The sequence below is a fragment of the Paroedura picta genome, chromosome 4, assembly GCF_049243985.1.
Source record: "Paroedura picta isolate Pp20150507F chromosome 4, Ppicta_v3.0, whole genome shotgun sequence".
In the NCBI taxonomy this organism is placed as follows: Eukaryota; Metazoa; Chordata; class Lepidosauria; order Squamata; family Gekkonidae; genus Paroedura; species Paroedura picta.
Genome location: NC_135372.1, coordinates 13,309,406 through 13,326,777, shown reverse-complemented (window position 1 = coordinate 13,326,777; position 17,372 = coordinate 13,309,406). Strand labels below are relative to the sequence as shown.

The window sequence follows — 17,372 nt, the reverse complement described above, 5'->3', positions numbered from 1 at the left end:
AAGTTCTAGTTATTGACATCGAAATGGAGCCTCCATGTTCATGGGCAGCATACCTCTGAGACTCAAGATTTTTGGGAACAATCAACAGGAATAGTGCAGATCACCCTGAGTTCTGCAAAAGGTCGGGTGATGTGAGATGAAATGAGGTGACATTAGCTATAGGAACTATTATATATATCGGGGTAGTCAACCTGTGGTCCTCCAGATGTCCATGGACTACAATTCCCATGAGCCCCTGCCAGCGTTTGCTGGCAGGGGCTCATGGGAATTGTAGTCCATGAACATCTGGAGGACCACGGGTTGACTACCACTGATATATAGGACCGGCTTACTTAGCTCCCAGAAAAAAGTGCGTGTGAATGTTTCTTCATGTCATAAGTTGCCAAAAACAGCAATCCAAATTTATAGTAGATTAAAAAAAAAATCATGTCTACTTTTTATTTGGATAGATTCAGTATTAGGAAAGGTAGAATGTTTTTGGCTTCCTCTCAATCTGTTGTGTTGAGATCTTATTGGAAATGAAAGAATTGTTATTAAGTGATAAGCATAACGGAGGTAAATCAAGAACATAGCAAACGATATAATGCAGATGTGATTGTGTACTGTACTGTTATTTCCTTTTTTTTTTTTTTATTCTTCCAAATAAAATATATTTAACAAAAGGAGGCAGGGTGATGCAAGTTAATGGGTAGAAGAAGAGTTGGTTTTTATAAGCCACTTTTCTCTACGCAAAGGAGCCTCAAAGTGGCTTACAATCACCTTCACTTTCGTCTCCCCACAACAGACACCCTGTGAGGGAGGGGAGGCTGAGAGAGCCCTGATATTACTAAAGAAAAGAGTTGGTTTTTATAAGCCACTTTTCTCTACGCAAAGGAGCCTCAAAATGGCTTACAATCGCCTTCCCTTTCCTCTCCCCTGTGAGGTTGATGAGACTGAGAGAGCCCTGATATTGCTGAAGAAGAGTTGGTTCTTGTATGCCGCTTCTCTCTACCTGAAGGAGTCTCAAAGGGGCTTACAGTTGCCTCCCTTTCCTCTCCCCACAACAGACACCCTGTGAGGTAGGTGGGGCTGAGAGGGCCCTGATGTTACTTCTCTGTGAGAACTGCACTACCAGGACTGTAACTAGTCCAAGTTCACCTAGCTCGCTGCATGTGGAAGAGCTTACAATCGTCTACCCTTCCTCTACCTACAACAGGCCCCTTGTGCAGTTGATGGGGCTGAGAGAGTTTGGAGAGAACTGTGACTGGCCCAAGGTCACCCAGCGGGCTGCATGCGAAGGAGGCATGGGGAATCAAACCCAGTTCTCCGGATTAGAATCTGCCGCTCTTAACGATTCTGGATCTTTTCAAGAGGACATTTTAAAAAGTCAATTTATTTTGTGCACTGGATTCCAGAGATTCCTAGAACGCGAGGCCGTTCATTGAAGAGCTCCCTCACTGAGACGGTGGACCGGATAGACCAAGAGGCCTGGCTTGGCCGAAAACAAATGTCCCATTTCATGACTTTTGCTTTCGATGCTGAAGACTACAAAAGAGAAGGGCCAGGATCTCACAGCGACCACTGAGGAGAGTCGAGGTCCGGAGTCCGATCCAAGCAAGATCATTTAATGCAAAAAAGTATAAATCATTCATACAAAAAAGTATAAAAAACCCCAGAACCATAAAAGCATTCATGATGGTCTAAAACGGGTCACCGCGACTAAGAAAAGTGTTCTCAAAAACGGCTGTCGTTCATTTTCATCGGAAAAGAAAATTATTTTTAAAAGGGACATCCCGTCTGTCCACCCCCACCGGTGATTTCACTTCCAGAAAGAAACCGGCAGAAAACTCCCACAAAGGAAAACCTCTGCTAGCCTTCGCCTTCCTGTTTCTGAAAAGTCCCCTTATTGTTTTACACCGTCCCTGACAAATAAGAAAAAGGAGGCCATTGAACAGTTAAAGGGGGAGGAACGGCGCAGAATCCCACAGGTGGCTTTGCAGGGAGACTGGACCGCTCCGCAGGCAGCCGACATAGCTGGCCCCAGGCGGGTGGGCGGGTCTGCAACTAGCCATCCGGCCTTTTACATGCTGATTCCTCGCAGCTGCAACCAGCCCTGCAGTCCCAACGAACCCCTTCTTCAGCCATTACGCATCGGTGGGAGACCCCGAATCTTCAACGGCTCTCGAAAGGATCGTGACGGAGACTCCAGGGGACGGGGAAAAGGCAACCGCTGCCCGGTCACTGTCCTCTGCGGATGTCTGTGGGCCGCAGCTGCCGTTCGCCCTCCGCCAAAAAGATCTTCATGGCCCTGTGCAATAGATAGACACCCAAGGACCGGCGCCGTTTCATGGGCCAGCCCGCCACGAGGCCGTAGTAGTTGCCCCTCTTCTGATTGGTCAGCATCCTCAGCCCTGGGGGCGGATGGGAAAGGTGTGTCAGGAGAAGGCGGGTCCCACGCAACGCCCCCGCCCCCTGCTCCCGCGAGGCCGGTCCTTACCGATGGCGTCCACCATGCTGGCTTCCCGCGTGTAGGCCTCGACAGGGATGACGTTCTGGAAGCAGTGCATGGAGATGACTCCCTCTCCGCTCGCCCAGATATCCAAAATGTGCTGGACTTTGGGGCATGCCTGTGGGGGGGCCGACAAGAGAGGGGGCTCAGGAAAGAACAGCCAGGCTGGTGGAGAGAGTCCGGGGGTTGTGCTGTGGGCATGGCTGGCGTGGGCTACTGGACGGCCAATCACCCCCCGCCCGACAACTCGGGATGCAGCGAGTTTGAAAAACGGACCAAGAAACTGGACCGCCCTTTCCCATCAGGAAGCGACAGTGGATGACCTCCAAAGCGACCAGCTGGCTCTTCTGTCATCCCTGCAAGCATGCGGTGGGCACAGGTTGGCCGCTGGATCAGGGGCACAGGCCTGGCACAGCCACAGCCAGACAGACTCTCCAAGGGTCCGCTCTTCTTTCACACTGCCTTTCTGTCCTTCCTTGGGGAAGGAAAGGGGACCTATTTGGGGCAAGCTGGGTTGGGGACATAGTCTCTCTCTGCAAAAGGCGGATCGATCTCACAGGGTGCCCTGTAAAGATTTCTTGGGCACGCAGTGGGTGGTGGGGGTGGTGGGGGTGACGAGTTTCATGAACTTACTTCATGCCGTCCCACCATCTCTGGGGCTACAGGCTCCCTGTAAATCACGGGTAGTCAACCTGTGGTTCTCCAGATGTTCATGGACTACATTTCCCACGAGTCCCTGCCAGCGTTTGTAGGCAGGGCTCATGGGAATTGTAGTCCATGAACATCTGGAGGACCACAGGTTGACTGCCCCTGCTGTAAATTATAAAAATACTTAATATTCTGCCTTACAGTTGGAAGAAAAGTGCTGAGAATAGGGGTCCAGTCGAGGACAGAAAGAGAGGGCTAAAAGTTTAGTGTTATCTGTGCCCAGGGTTCAGTAAAAAGACCTCTCTGATCACTTTCAGACAGAAATGAACGGGCGTCTGTATCAAAATAGACGGCTTCCTCTACCCCATACTACCCTGCCTGACACATTCAGTTTGGTCCTTCAAAAGGGGATTAAGCCCAAGGCTTTCAGTGACTATTAGCCATAGTCAGAACCAGTATACCTCTAAAGACTGGGCACTGTGGGAAAACACCCCAGGGAAGGTTTTGTTCTCCCCCCAACCTCAATGTCCTGTTTAAACACCTCCTGGCTTCTGTGGGAAACTGAATGCTGCCCTAGATGGAATTGGCCTTTTTGTATGTTCTAGTATTAAGTGTAGTAGTAGTAGTAATAATAATAAAATTAATTTCTATACCGCCCTCCCCATAAGAGCTTGGTGCAGTTCACAACAATAATATATTCAATAAAATAAGTTACAATAAGTACAATAAAAACAATTTTAAACCCCATCCCCACCTCCCATCCACTTTATGCCCTCCATTGGTTACCCTAGATTGGAGGTGACATCAAATTAGGGGGAGTCAAAGGAGGAGGAGGTGGAGGGAGGCCGGTAAAACTTCGGACCACCTGGGTCTCGACTATTTAACTTAGTCCATGGACTACAATTCCATGGCAGGGGCTCATGGGAATTGTAGTCCATGGACATCTGGAGGGCCACAGTTTGCCCACCCCTGAGTTAACTATTCCTTGGTGACCGCAAAAGAAAACCAAAGCCAGTTTTGTTTCCGCCAGGAGAACTGGCCATCCCTCCTGTCTCCTTCCTCGATATTTCTTTAGCGGGACGGACAAATGAAATGAGTTCGGACCTTGGCCCCTCGCTTCCTCTGGCTCTCCTTGTAGTGTGTCAAGGCTTCGTAGAGGTGACAATAGGGCCTGGACCGCTTCCCTTTCCCCACGTAGAAGATGGCGCTGATGAAGGTCCGGAAGCATTCCGCCTGGCTCACGTACTGCGAGCGGAAGGGCAGGTTCTGCGTGACCCTGGGAAGAGATGTGTCTGCAGGTTAGGTGACTCGGGGGGAGCTGTGCCCAGGAGCAGTGTGCTGGGGCATTCTACCAAGCCAAGGGTTTCACTGCATCAAGTGGCAAGGCCAGACTTGGAGAATGCTCGGTGCATATGTGCATATTTCCCCCCCCCCCTTGCATTCTCTGTTCAGCTCCCGCTCCAGTTCTTTCTCCATTCAGCGGCAGTCTAGACCAGGGGTAGTCAACCTGTGGTTCTCCAGAGGTCCATGGACTACAGTTCCCATGAGCCCCTGCCAGCATTGTAGTCCATGGACATCTGGAGGACCACAGGTTGACTACCCCTGGTCTAGACAGAAGAGTCCATATTCCTCTTTAGAACCCCACTTCCATGAGAAATGCAAAGCAACCCTTGGAAAACATGAAGGCGGCTTCTCCAGATTCCCAAAGAAGGGCAGCAAAAATTTTGAAGGCCACGATCCCGGGGTCCTCGGCGCTACTAGATCAAGTCAAGAAGAAAGGGAAGGGATAGATTCACGCCTCTCCACTGCTCTCCCTGGCTCGGGAGGACTTCTAAAGAGAGTCACAATTCGCAAGGAACAAACGACTGAGATGGATGGAATTGGTTTACCACCCACCCTCCATCACCATGGGGATCCCATTTGCAGCGCCTCCCCCATGCTCAGAAAGCTCAGGACAGTCCAGCTGCAATCCCGGAGAACGGATTCCTCACCTGGGATCCAGCAGCAGGTAGTTAAAGCTTGACTTGAGCACCCCCTCCCTCCACTTCCGGTTCTTGTCCGGCTGGTCAAATTGCCTGGACAGCGTCATCTCGTCGTCTTTGCTGTACGGAATCTGGTAGGTTTCCAGGGCAGCGGAAAGCTCCGGGCTGTACCCTGGGCACAAGCAGAAGAGCGTGTTATCCCCACCATGACCAGCCAGGGATCCATTTCGAGAAGCCAACCAGACTGGGAGGCATCTCTCTTAAGACTCCCCCAGGAAAACAACCCTGCCTTCACAACCCCCATGCCGTTCCATTAAAAAAAAAAAAAGACCCTGGTTGTACGTTACAGTTAATTACGCAAAAAGTCAAGATAGGTTCCAGTAGCACTTTAAAGAGCATTAAGATTTTGGGGGCACGGCTTCCAAGAGACAGTTCCCTTCGCCAGCCACAACTAGGATGGATGGAGTTGAGGTTCACAAAAGCTCACGCCCTGAAAATCTTAGCTCTAAGTGTTTGCAGGCTCAAATCTTGCTCTTCTACCACACAACACTAGGGCTAGAAGAAGAAGAAGTGTTGGTTCTTATATGCCGCTTTTCTCTACCCGAAGGAGGCTCAAAGCGGCTTACAGTCCCCTTCCCTTTCCTCTCCCCACAACAGACACCCTGTGGGGTAGGTGAGGCTGAGAGAGCCCTGATATCGCTGCCCGGTCAGAACAGTTTTATCAGTGCCATGGCAAGCCCAAGGTCACCCAGCCGGCTGCATGTGGCGGAGTGCAGAATCGAACCTGGCATGCCAGATTAGAAGTCCACCCTCCTAATCACTACACCAAACTGGCTATCCTCCTCAAACTATCCCCCGAAGAGCCCCGTCTCCCAAAGAGCATTGTGCTCTGCTAGTTCCGACCTGTTGGTGGTCCCTGCTCCTAAAGTCAATGCAGTTGCTGGAAGACCAGAAAAATACGTGTCTTCCACTATGACCCGGCGAGGACCCACACAGTGGCATTCTGTACCAGCTGCAGTTTCCGGGTCAAGGCCAGGGGTAGGCCCGTATAGAGCCAGTTACAGTAGTCTAATCTAGATGTGATTGTTGCATGAGTCGCTGTGGCTAGATTCTCCAGGGTCAGGCATGGAGCTAACAGCTTTGCCCGGCTTTCCACGTGACCCCTTTTGGTATGATGAACCTTACACCAGAACGCAAACTTAAGGAGAGCGTTCTTTCCTACACACATCCCCCCATTCCGTGTCTCATGCCAATTCTGGGAATCAAACCACTAGGAGTTGCAAACGAAGCAAAGGAGACCCAGTGTGGGACCGAGGCCAAATGGGACAGGGTGCCTGGATGGTGAGCTTTTGATTCTCACACATGCACAGGTGCCTCGCATGAAGGAGCGCCACTGGGCAATTTAAAGGGCTCCACCAAGATCTGATGGCCAGAGGGGAAAGCACACCCACCTGCGGAACCCTTCCGGGCCTTGCTCTTGGGGTCACTCATCAGCTTCTCCAGCAGCTGCACGTAAACCTTCCGGGTAATCTCCGTCACCATTCCCGGGTTGACCCCGAAATCTCTCAGCTTCCTGACCAGAGCCTCGTCAGAGAGGCAGTCCAGCTCCGGGAGGGCCCGTGGGGGACTGTTCTCCTGGTCTGAGGGCTCTGCCACGTGGCTCTTTGTGTACGCCCTCCAGTCATAGATAATAGTGTCTTCGGAGCTTGTGGTGTCGGCTGCTGCACAGTCCGTGCTCGGGACGTGCCGCTCGACAAGGGTGTGGCCTTCGTCTTCATCCACGTAGAGGTACTCCACGGGCTCGCCGGCACTGAGGTTTACGGGCCGGCCTCCAGGCGACAGCGAAACCCCAGGGTGGCAGGATTCAGGACCAGGGCTCAGGATTTCAGGCAGAGGGCTGATGCGTCCTGGCACGCCGGATGGACCTCTGGAGGAAAGCCGGCTGAAACTAACCCTCGACCGACTGGGCGGTCTCGGGGGGGAGCAGCTGTGCTGCTCACCTGGTTTTCCGAGCTCCGTGCAAAAAGCCCCTCCCTGGGCGGTGCCTTCCCCCTCTTCCTCCCTCGGCAGCCATGTGCTCTCTGTTAACGGCGGCTTCTCCTCTGGGCTTCCACAGCAGTCGACACCATGTGCTCCGCTGGCCTCCCGGCTGGAGTTCATAACATCTGTGCAGATTTTTCTCCTGGAGTTTGTTGGTGCCCCGAGGCCTGAAGCACAAGACACCTGGCAGCTGACTTCCCGGCAGCTCCTGGGCCTACCTGTGGTTAATTCTGTATCCTCTGGGCTGCTGGCTTCTCTTTCCACCCGGCAAGGGGAGCTCCCACTACTCAGGCCCTCCTCTGGCTTCCTTGCTTTGCTGGTCGTCAGCGGCGTCCCATGGGGACCTCTCACTCTCCTCGGGCGCCTCGGCATCTCCAGGGCTTCGTCGAAGAGAGAGGCGCTGCCGCTGGCGTGGTTGGCAGAGGCAGCCGTGCGGCTTTTGGAGCGGGGCGTGACGTGGCGGGGCGCTTGGTCTGGCTGGAGCAACGGCGAGGGGCAGGCCTTGGTGGCGAGCATCATCCTCCTCAGCCTCATGTCCAGTTCTGGGGTCTCACCCTCTCCGAGGCTCAGAGCATGATGCAGGGCAGCCACGGCGCTGTCCGCCGGCATGGTGGAGCTCTCGCCAACGGGCAAAGGCTGCGTCTCTTCAGATCCCCTCTGGAGAAGCACTGTGTCGCTGGCCCACATATCCCTTCCTCTCTCCACTGCACCTTGGAGGCTCTGAGAAGGACCCAACAGAGGCCTTCTCTCTTCATCCACATTCGGCTCCAGCCGCTGTTTGGCAAAGCTGCCTCCGCTTGATCCTTTCTGCTTTTGAGCAGCAGTGTTTTGTTCCCCGGTGCCAGAAGCCAGAGCTTCCAAAGGATCGTTGGGAACAGTCAGACGCTGTGATTCTCTCAAGGGCTGTGTGCAGAAGTCCCAGTTCTCTGTAGGATCCTTTCTGAGAAGCTCACCCTGAGGCATTCGGGAGACGCCTGGCTCCCTGACGTTCCACAAACATTCCCTCTGTCCAGTGTTCTGAAGGTCCAAAGATCTGTTTCCTGCACATATCTTGGAAAATGCTTCTCTAAAATGAGATCTGTCATGCATGTGCTCTGTGCTCCCGGGTTGGGTGGGAGAGGCCGCAGCTCTGCCAGTCGATGGTGTGCCTACATGCGCTCCTGGACAGCTCTCTGGGGCCCCAGGATGTAGGTCTTGGGGTAAGAAACTATTACTTTGTACCTTGTCTCTGCTGCCTGGGGAACCGGCAGGGCCTGCTTTGCTTGCCAAGTGCTCTGAAACTGAGCAGGAGGATGGTGCTCCGGAGGAGTTTGCGTAACATTCACTGTCGCATGAGGCATACTGGCTGCTGCTGCCGCCATCTTCTGAGCTCTCGCTGCAAGACTTCCCCTCCTCTTGGCATCCGTCCGATTGCCCACACGCCCTGGCCCGAAACGACGGGTCGACCACCGTCTTGTCCAAGTCCAGCGTGGCCGTGGAATCTAAGTGGCAGAAAAGGTAGGGGTGATCCGGCGAGGTGGCGTCCAGCCCTTCCTGGCCGGTGATCTTGGCCAGGAGATCTGGACCGAGAAAGCTCTTGTACTGGGAAAGGTCGAGGGTGGAGTCACAGTCCCCCCAAACGGTGCAAGCAGGAGCAGCCGGGCGGCTCAACGCTTCCAGGCTCGATTTAGCAGCTCCCGACCGCGAGTCGATGGGAGAGTCGGGGCAGATGCCGCTTCGAAAAGCCGCTGGATCCGGAGACCACCGCCACCTTGCGTCTGTAGTGCTTGTGAAGCCGGGAGGTGGGGGGGTATCAATAGGATCCTCCGATTTGGGGCGCCGAGGCCGGCCCTCGAGAACCCGACCTGGAGATGGATTTGGGGCTTGGTCTCCAGGACTGCTGCCGCCTGAGAGCAAAGCATGCCGTCTGCAGGGGTGGAGAGATGCTCCGTGTTGCTGAGAGACCTCAGTCAGCCATGAGGAGGACGGATGGTCCTCAAAGGAACAGGCTTCATCTTCCGGGATCCAGTTCTTCGGCTGCCCAGCCGGAGCAGCTGAAACACGGTCCTGCGTGGAACTGCCATGACCCGCATCTTCAAAAACGTCTTTCATGGCCCTGGTAGGCCAGCCAGGATGACCCTCCTCTTCAGACAGCAGACTGCCAATTTCGGAGAAGTGCTCGGTGTCGGTGGAGAGGAAGCTCTCCGCTCGCCTGTGGGCTGGCAGCAGGAGGGAAGGAGCAAAAGGAAACCCGGGGTTACGTTTCTTGGGGTTCGGATCCAGGCAGCTATCGAGGGGCGGGGGCGGCTGTTACCCCCCTTTCAGCGTTGAACTTACACATCCAGGCGCTCTGGCCCTGCCTTGGCTCTGCCGGGAAGTGCTGGAGGATGTGGACACACATCTCGTCCCCTTGCTCCGCGGCGAGGTCAATGGCTCTGTTCCCGTCCTGAAATACAAAAGCAGAGGAGGGGAAACCGAGACGTTTCTCCTGAAGATGAACCATGAGTTCACCGTCAGGCCACATGGCCTGAGAAGCTGTTTTCGTCCTTGACATTCTTCGTTTCTAGGCTGACCCTCGAAAGCCATCCTTGTTTTGCTTCCGACAGCCTTAGGGCACGTTTGGGACTTTGAATGGGTGCAGTTTGGGACTTTGAATTGGTGCAGCCAAATGGCAACCAAAATAGCTGATCCGCCTGACTCTCAGAACTCCTGGCTTGCACCCAGCTCAGTTCTGAGATGGCCAGGCTGCTTCAGCTGCAGCCGCACACCTCTGTTCTGCCATCTGAGGCAGCACAATCGCCTCCTCACCAGCAGTAGGCTGGGGGAATTTCAGAGACATCTCTCCCTCTGCCTTTTTTTGTACTTGGCATCCGTCTGGCAGAGAGCCCCGTGAAAGCAAAAACTTGTTCACCGCCTGGTGGACGTTTCATCGTCAGTCCTAATAAATGCATTCTCTCTCTGCTCAAAGAGCTAAGACTCAAGTAACTGATATGAAAAAAGAACTTCAGTACGGGCAAAGTTTGGACTTTCACTGCCCTCGCCTGACATTCAAATTTTGCTTCTGTCGCAACGTCACTCAGAGCCCTTGGGCAAGCCAGCAGGGTGTCATGAGTAAGAGTGGCGGCTTCTAATCTGGCGAGTTGAGTTTGATTCCCCGCTCCTCCTCCACATGCAGCCCACTGGGTGACCTTGGACCAGTCACAGTCCTGACAGTGCTGTTCTGACCAAGCAGTCCTGCCAGAATGCTTTCAGCTTGGCCTACCTCACAGGGTGTCTGTTGTGGGGAGAGGAAGGGAAGGTGAGACTCCTACAGGGAGTGAAAAGCGGAGTATAAAAAACAACTCTTTTTCTGGTGCAGTGGTTAAGAGTGGCAGCTTCTGGTGAGCTGGGTTTGATTCCCCACCCCCCCGTATGCAGCCAGCTGAGCGACGCTGGGCTAGTCACAGTCCTGTTAGAAGCTGTTCTCACGGAGCAGCTTCTCTTAGAGCTCTCAGCCTCTCTCAGGGTGTCTGTTGTAGGGAGAGAAAGGGACTCTCCTTGGGCAGTGAAAAGCAGGGCATGAAAACTAACTCTTCTTCCTTCTTCTCTCAGACTTTCCTGCCGGAAAACCAGAGATAATTTCTCCAGCCTACTTTGCAGGGCTGTTGGAAGGGATGACGTGCTTGGAACACTGAAAGTGCTAGCTCCAATTGTTCACAGGGGCAAATATGTCCGCTTTTATTTCAGCGGCAGCTCCAAAGCAACAAGGGGTCTCTCTGGGCTCTTAGTTCCTCAGGCCTCACCCCCATTTTCATTCCCAGCTGAAACAAGAGACTCTCAGAGTGTGAGTGATGGCTCAAAAAAGAGAGCCAAATGGGGCTAAAGGCAATAAGCCATCGATGTAGCTGCTTCCCTTCCACTGACGTTACCCAAAGATGAATCATTCTCGCTGCTTTACAAACAGTGGGGGAATCTTAAAAAGAATGTTCAGAGTCACATTAACTCACATGGTCTTCCAGATTGGGGTCTCCCCCTTCCATCAGCAAGATCTTTAAGCAGGTAAAGCAACCCCAAGAAGCTGCCACATGCAAGGGAGTCAGACCATCCGCAGACCTGAAATAACAGGGGTACAGGACAAGAGGATTAGACAAATTTTTGTTTTTATCCCACCCTTCCAGAATTGCTCAGGGCGGGTGACAACATGGTGTAAAACTACATATCAAAAATTTAAAACATTGTCAATCCACCAAAAACCTCTCCTTTCCAGCAATGAGACCAGAATTTATTGGTGGATGTTATTTTGGGCTCTGAACATAAGCCTGGTGGAATAGCTCTGCCCTACAACTCTGCAGAACTGTCTGAAGTTCCACAAGGCCCTGATCTCTCCTGGGAGCGCATTCCAGCAGGCTGGGGCCAGGACTGAAAAGGCCCTGGCTCAGGTCAAGGCCAATTTCACCGTGTTTGGCCCAGGCATGCTGTCCATATCTATCCTAATTACAGTGACCATCATGGCCAATCCACTGTGGGGGTTGCAGTAACGCTGGCTTTCAGCTGGTGGCAAACCAGGGAAGAAAGTAGAGCCATAACCCCATAAAAATATGCTTCAGTTCCTCATTGGCTTCATTGCGCTCCTGCTCAGCTTGGAGGGAGGAGTGAAGAGCATGAAGAAGGTGGAAGAATAGTAGGGAGGCCAGCCGGGGGGGGGGTATCCTGGGAATTGGTGGAACTATGGTGGTGGGAGAAGGTGGTTTAAACCAAGGGGTGGGAGTTTTGGTAATGCTCACACCCCTTCTAACCATATCATCCCGAGAAACATGGGTGGCAGAGCTAGGAAAAACAGTCTTTCTCTGACATTGGCGTTGGGTTACGCCAGGTCTGTAAATAATAGAATAGCAGCCTTACAGAGTTGTTTTGTAGAGTAGAATATAGACCTGGGCACCAGAGGGCAAGATAGTTGCCCTGAAAGAGGCAATTCCAACCAGGTTCCCAATCCTTCATCAATCCTCAACAAAAGGCTGGGAGGGGTAGTCCAAAATTCTTGTTCCTTTAGGGCGCTCCCTATCCCAACCATCGCAAAATTGAATCTGTGGGCCTAGCGTGGGACACAGTGGAGAGTTTGGCTACCTGTCTAGTGTACCGTCCGCCTAACCCACCAGCAGATGCCCTGCCGAATTTCCTGGAGCTGGAGGATGGGTGGGCCTTGCAGTTCCCCACATGGTTAATCGAGACTTCCATGCAAAAAGCTTGATCACGCAGAGATGACTGGCTATGCATTGTAATGATTATGCATATTTTGGGAAAAGCCTCCTCTCCCCCCTAGAGAAGCAGCCCCTCAACAGTACCTGACATTTGGGTCCCCTCCATACCACAGGATGAGGTTGAGACAGTGCACCCCACTCTCCTGCTCCATGCCGGCGGCCAAGTGGATGGGGGCAACCCCCTCGGGCAGAACCAGGTTGGGGTCTGCGCCCCTTTTCAGAAGAACTTCCACCATCCTGGAAATCAAGGGCACAGGTGAGAATCGGAAGAGTGCCTGGAGAGTCATCCTCCTGGGACCCGGGGAGCGATCACAAGCAGGACTACTTAGAAGCAAGTCTGGGCTTACTCTCCACAAAAAGTTCTTAGGACTGCTTGTCATCTGCTCTTACAGGGTCTCAACTGGAGTTTTCTGAAAATCCCCCAGGGAAGAGGGCCTTACTAGTGGTAGCACCACAATTATGGAACCACTTCCCTGCAAAGGACCTCTGGCTCGCCTCATTGTTAATCATCAGGTGGCAGATTCGGAAAACCTTTATTGGCATAAGAAAGTAAATCCACAATGAATAAAGTTCACAGATGAGGGCATCTAGGATAACATCAATAGTACCTTATTTGATATCAACAGTCTCCCATCAATGGGAGATTTATTCTTAAAATGGTCAACAAAATTTTGTCTATCCCCCAAATAGCTGATGGGTTTTTCTTACTTAGCCTCATTTTAACCAGCTGTTTCTCTTCTATGCAATCCTATTTCAGTTTCTTGAAGTTATCGCCTATGGTAGCGATCCCCAACCTGTGGGCTGCGGACCACATGTGGTCCTTAGACTAATTGGAGGTGGGCCGTGAAGGACGCCTTCTCACCCCACCCCGGCCCTTTAGGGAATGTTGATGCTTCAAAAATTTAGGACAACTGAACACTTGCGCCCATGCAAACAAGTACTTTCGTTAAATGGAATTTGGGGAAATCAGCCCCTAGACCAGTGCTGACCCCTTTGAGGGTTGAATGACCCTTTCACAGGGATTGTGGCAGGGCGAGCAGCCCTTCTTTACAAGGGGGTCCCAAAGTGGCTGACATCACTCCTCTTCCATTTCATCTGCACAACAGCCTTGAGGCTTGAGGTTGAAGAACGCGAAGGATCTTGCTCTCTTGAAGTCAAGAAAAGTTATTTTGGAGGACAGTAGGATTATAAATACACCTGGGCAAGCAGCTTGGCTGGGGAGGGCCCATCCACACAACAGCCTTGCGGGGTAGATCAAGATAGAGCGTTCATCTGTCTGGATCAGTGGAAAAGAGCCAGATCGGCATGGTGGGACAAGAGTCAGAACTGAACGGAGAAACTCCGGGGGGAAAAAAACAGTGTGTATACAATCATGAACAATGGATCTTCACGCCATTGGTCAGTTATGGTTTAAGTTCTGTGAAAGAACACTTGCCTACTTTTATGGTTGGGGGTCACCACAACATGAGGAAAGGTATTAAAGGGTTGCGGCATTAAGAAGGTTGAGGACCACTGCCCTAGACAAATTCGAAGGATTAAACCGTGCTAAAAGAAAGGCTCTTTTAAGGGGGTCTTCACCTAGTACAGGTAAACAAGGTGGCATCGATTTATATGACAATGGGATATCCCAACAACTACATGTATACACCGTATAGCAGTGGTAGTCAAACTGCGGCCCTCCATGGACTACAATTCCCACAAGCCCCTGCCAGCAAACTGGGAATTGTAGTCCATGGACATCTGGAGGGCCACAGTTTGACTACCCCCGCCCTACAGATTGGTGAACTCACTGATTGAACATTGTGGTCTTCTAGTCTTTGCGTTATTAGCTTTAAGACTGTTCTTCATAATTGATTAAAGATGAAATATCTAATCCTAAACAACCAAGTTTATGGAGAATTATCTCATGAAATCCCTTGGAAAAATAAGAGTCTCCTACCATGTATGAAAGCAAAGATTGCGGCTGAGAGTGAAAATGAAGTTTTAACCAATATTTACATGTGAACCGCCATGTAATCAATCAATCAATAGCATACCCGTGAGCAGCCAAGCTCAAATGTCCAATTTCTGTTGGCCAAGTTCAGTTGCGAGTGTGAGGTTTGCAACACAGTTAGGGACATCTAACATTTGTCTGAAAAAGGCTGATTGACAATTTCCTCGGTCACCGTTAAATGCACCAATCCATACTGGGATTCCGACAATAATTTGGGGGATTATTTTATTTCCATAAATTTTCAAGGCTGCCGGACAGTTCCTATTTCCCTCCCGATGGAAGAATTTTGCCTGGGGAGCTACTTGTCCCTTCATGGTTTGAATAGCCTTCTCCCTATGATGTACCCATTTATCACTGTAACTAAAGTTTATACCAAGGTATTTCAAATGGTTATCTTGTTCTATGTGATTCCCGTTCACCTGCCTCTGGTTTCTCTTCAGATCACGGAAATCTTTCCAGAGGCGGCTGAAGATGTTTAACTTCTGACGGCATTTTGATTTAGCTTTTATCGCAGGCTTTTAATCGGAGACTTTCATAGGTTTTAGAACAGCTGCTTTTATTGTCCACCGATATTGTACTAGTGTTCTATTTATACTGTAAGCCGCCTCGAGGTCTGTGAGGGAGGCCAGAACAAGGAAGAATTGCACCAGTCTGAGTTTCAATTACTGGTCTTCTGATCCCCAAGGGATCCTAATCTGTAATTTTTAATCTCTGCTTCGCATGAGCTTCTTGAGACCCCATGGTCTCAACAAGTCCAAGTAACCGGAATGTGTTCTAGGCTTTGGTAAAGGGTCCTGTAAACTCTGCCGTACAGTGTTTAGATTTTCATAACTTCTTTGGGCAAAACACCCCAGCGGCCCGCACCCTGCAACCACATCCCTTGTGACATGTCCAGACATGCCTTGACGCAGGCGGAGAAAAAAGAAGAAAAGGGAGAATCTTAAGATATGAATTGGAAGGCAAACGCAAGGTCTTGTTTTGTTAATTAAAAAAAAGATGTGTCGAAGCTCCCGATGACTGAGTGGTTATGCTCGCTCTGGCCTTTATTATCAACATATATCCAGATGTTCTGCTCACAGAACAGCTGTAGAGCTCTACTGGATCAGAACAAAGCACAGCACCTCGCAGGGAGACAAGGCGGTTGTTTGCAAATACTTGCGTTTTGCAGAAGAGGGTCTTCCTTTGCAAACAGAAACGTCCAAGAAATAAAAAACTCAAAACCACCATCACGGAACATGTGCGGCCACTGTTAGTAGCAATTAATATTAGTAGTAGACGTGATTTTTTTTTACAAAAAAGAAAGGAGGGCCGCTTTTGTCTCCTTTGGCAGTGGCGTTTTCTTTATCAAAAATAATAAAACAGGACCCCAAAATGAAAAAAGGGGGGAAGGTCATATCTGCAAGCTTTTTATTTTTGCTAGCGGTTTAGCTGGAAATAAAGGCTTGATCATGCAAAAAAAAAATTTCATGGAAAATTTGTTTCCCCCCCTCCTTCCGCCTCCCCGGCAGACACGTGAAGCTGCGTCCCCACGCATGCACTCACTCGGTTTCCTCGCCCTGCAGCGCTTCGCATAAGCGGGTGGCGAGCTGTAAAGTGCTTGGCTTCATTTTCCCATTAGGGGGCGATCGCGAGTAGAAAGAGAGAGATGATACATCTACGCACGCTCAAGCCGGCCGCGCATGCGCATTCCTTTCGCAGCCGTCTGCCGCGGGGTTGGACTCGGTCTCACCCATCCCCAAGCAACGAAAAAGTGGACACTTAGCCTTGCGGCGCCACAGCCATGTGGCCGAGCGCCGTGGACCTCACTACGCGGGGGTCCGAGACACGAGGAGGTGCGACTGTGCACCCGCGCCGCCCTGGCGCCGCCATCTTGTTTGCAAGGTTTGAAGATTCCCGCCCTGCCCCGGAGGCTTCTCTTCTGCGGGGATTGGCTGAAGGGCACAACGTTTCCGCCTCCTCCTCCATCCCGGTCCATTGATTGGTTAAACGTCTTGATTGACAGCGTAATCCTAGAGCTTGTGACGGAAAGGAGGAAAGAACTTTTGTCCGCGCACCAGCAATGCGGGTTCTTGTTCAAGTGCCGGCTTTTAAGTACGGAAGTTTTATTTTTGCTGCTGGGTTTTAAAATACTGACGTTTACAATATTTATTAGGGTCTTCTTCAGAAGCTGTGCATGCACACGAAAGCTTATATCCAGAATTACACTTTATTGGTCTTAAAAGTGACAGTAGGCTCAAACTTTGCTGGATTGTATAAATTATAATTGTGGTTAGAAGAAACAGCATTGTGTAAAAATTTAATGTTTCTGTATTGAGAACCCTGGGTTGAGAAGGACCAGTGGAGAAATTCTGCTTGGGGAGAATTTATCATCTTGGGTTAAGACGGGCAGTAGAGGCTGTAACTTTTACAATCAGAGAAATGTTCTGTTTTTGGAGAGCTAATCCTCTTGGGTCAAACAGTCTGCAATAAGGAGGACTTTGCATTAAAATCTGCCTTGTTGCATAGCGGAAAATAAAAGTAATTATGCAATATTTTGTTTGTGTCTGGTTACTTTTAAATCGGATACTGTTTCTTTTATGCCAAGGGGTTTACTACCTCGGAAGGATGGAAGGCTGAGTCAACCTTGATCCGGCTGCTGGGATTGAACTCCCAGGCTCATGGGCAAAGCTTTCAGACGGCTGCCTTACCACTCTGCGCCACAAGAGGCTCTGCACATCAATAAGAAAGCTAAAAAGAGGGCTATGAAGGGATGCCTTTTCAAACTAACTGGATGTTGAATTCTATCAATCCCAGCAATCTCTGAAAACCAGGATACCTCAAGCATGACATAATGGTTAGAGAGTCAAATTAGGGAGAATCTGAGAAACCGATATTCAGATTCGAACATGGAGATTGAGGAATGAACTTGGGCCAGTCCCCCCCCCCTCTCTCAGACTAATGTGCATGACAGGAGGAGGCTGAAGTTGGGAATTTATTCCGTATTCGTTCTAATTTATGAAATCATC

At 50.9% G+C, this 17,372-nt stretch overlaps 1 protein-coding gene across 1 annotated transcript; it reads right to left on the bottom strand.

Moving 5' to 3' along the window:
• Nucleotides 1-610: 610 nt before the first annotated feature.
• Nucleotides 611-16,274, bottom strand: ANKLE1 (ankyrin repeat and LEM domain containing 1). Its single transcript, XM_077331969.1, has 9 exons — nucleotides 15,910-16,274; nucleotides 12,459-12,611; nucleotides 11,124-11,229; nucleotides 9,475-9,583; nucleotides 6,570-9,356; nucleotides 5,128-5,290; nucleotides 4,241-4,412; nucleotides 2,477-2,606; nucleotides 611-2,390 (listed from the first exon to the last, which is right to left on the bottom strand). Exons 1-9 carry the CDS (start codon nucleotides 15,972-15,974, stop codon nucleotides 2,218-2,220), a joined length of 3,858 nt encoding a protein of 1,285 aa, XP_077188084.1. The 5' UTR covers nucleotides 15,975-16,274; the 3' UTR covers nucleotides 611-2,217.
• Between the last annotated feature and the right edge of the window lie 1,098 nt (nucleotides 16,275-17,372).

What these genes read in the sequence shown, in the direction of transcription:
- ANKLE1 (XM_077331969.1), bottom strand. Translation starts at nt 15,974, where the DNA reads ATGAAGCCAAGCACTTTACAGCTCGCCACCCGCTTATGCGAAGCGCTG. An exon ending in GGGCCAGAGCGCCTGGATGT is followed by an intron (nt 9,357 to 9,474) that starts GTAAGTTCAACG and finishes TCCTGCTGCCAG; the next exon opens with CCCACAGGCGAGCGGAGAGC. An exon ending in CAGCATGGTGGACGCCATCG is followed by an intron (nt 2,391 to 2,476) that starts GTAAGGACCGGC and finishes ATCCGCCCCCAG; the next exon opens with GGCTGAGGATGCTGACCAAT.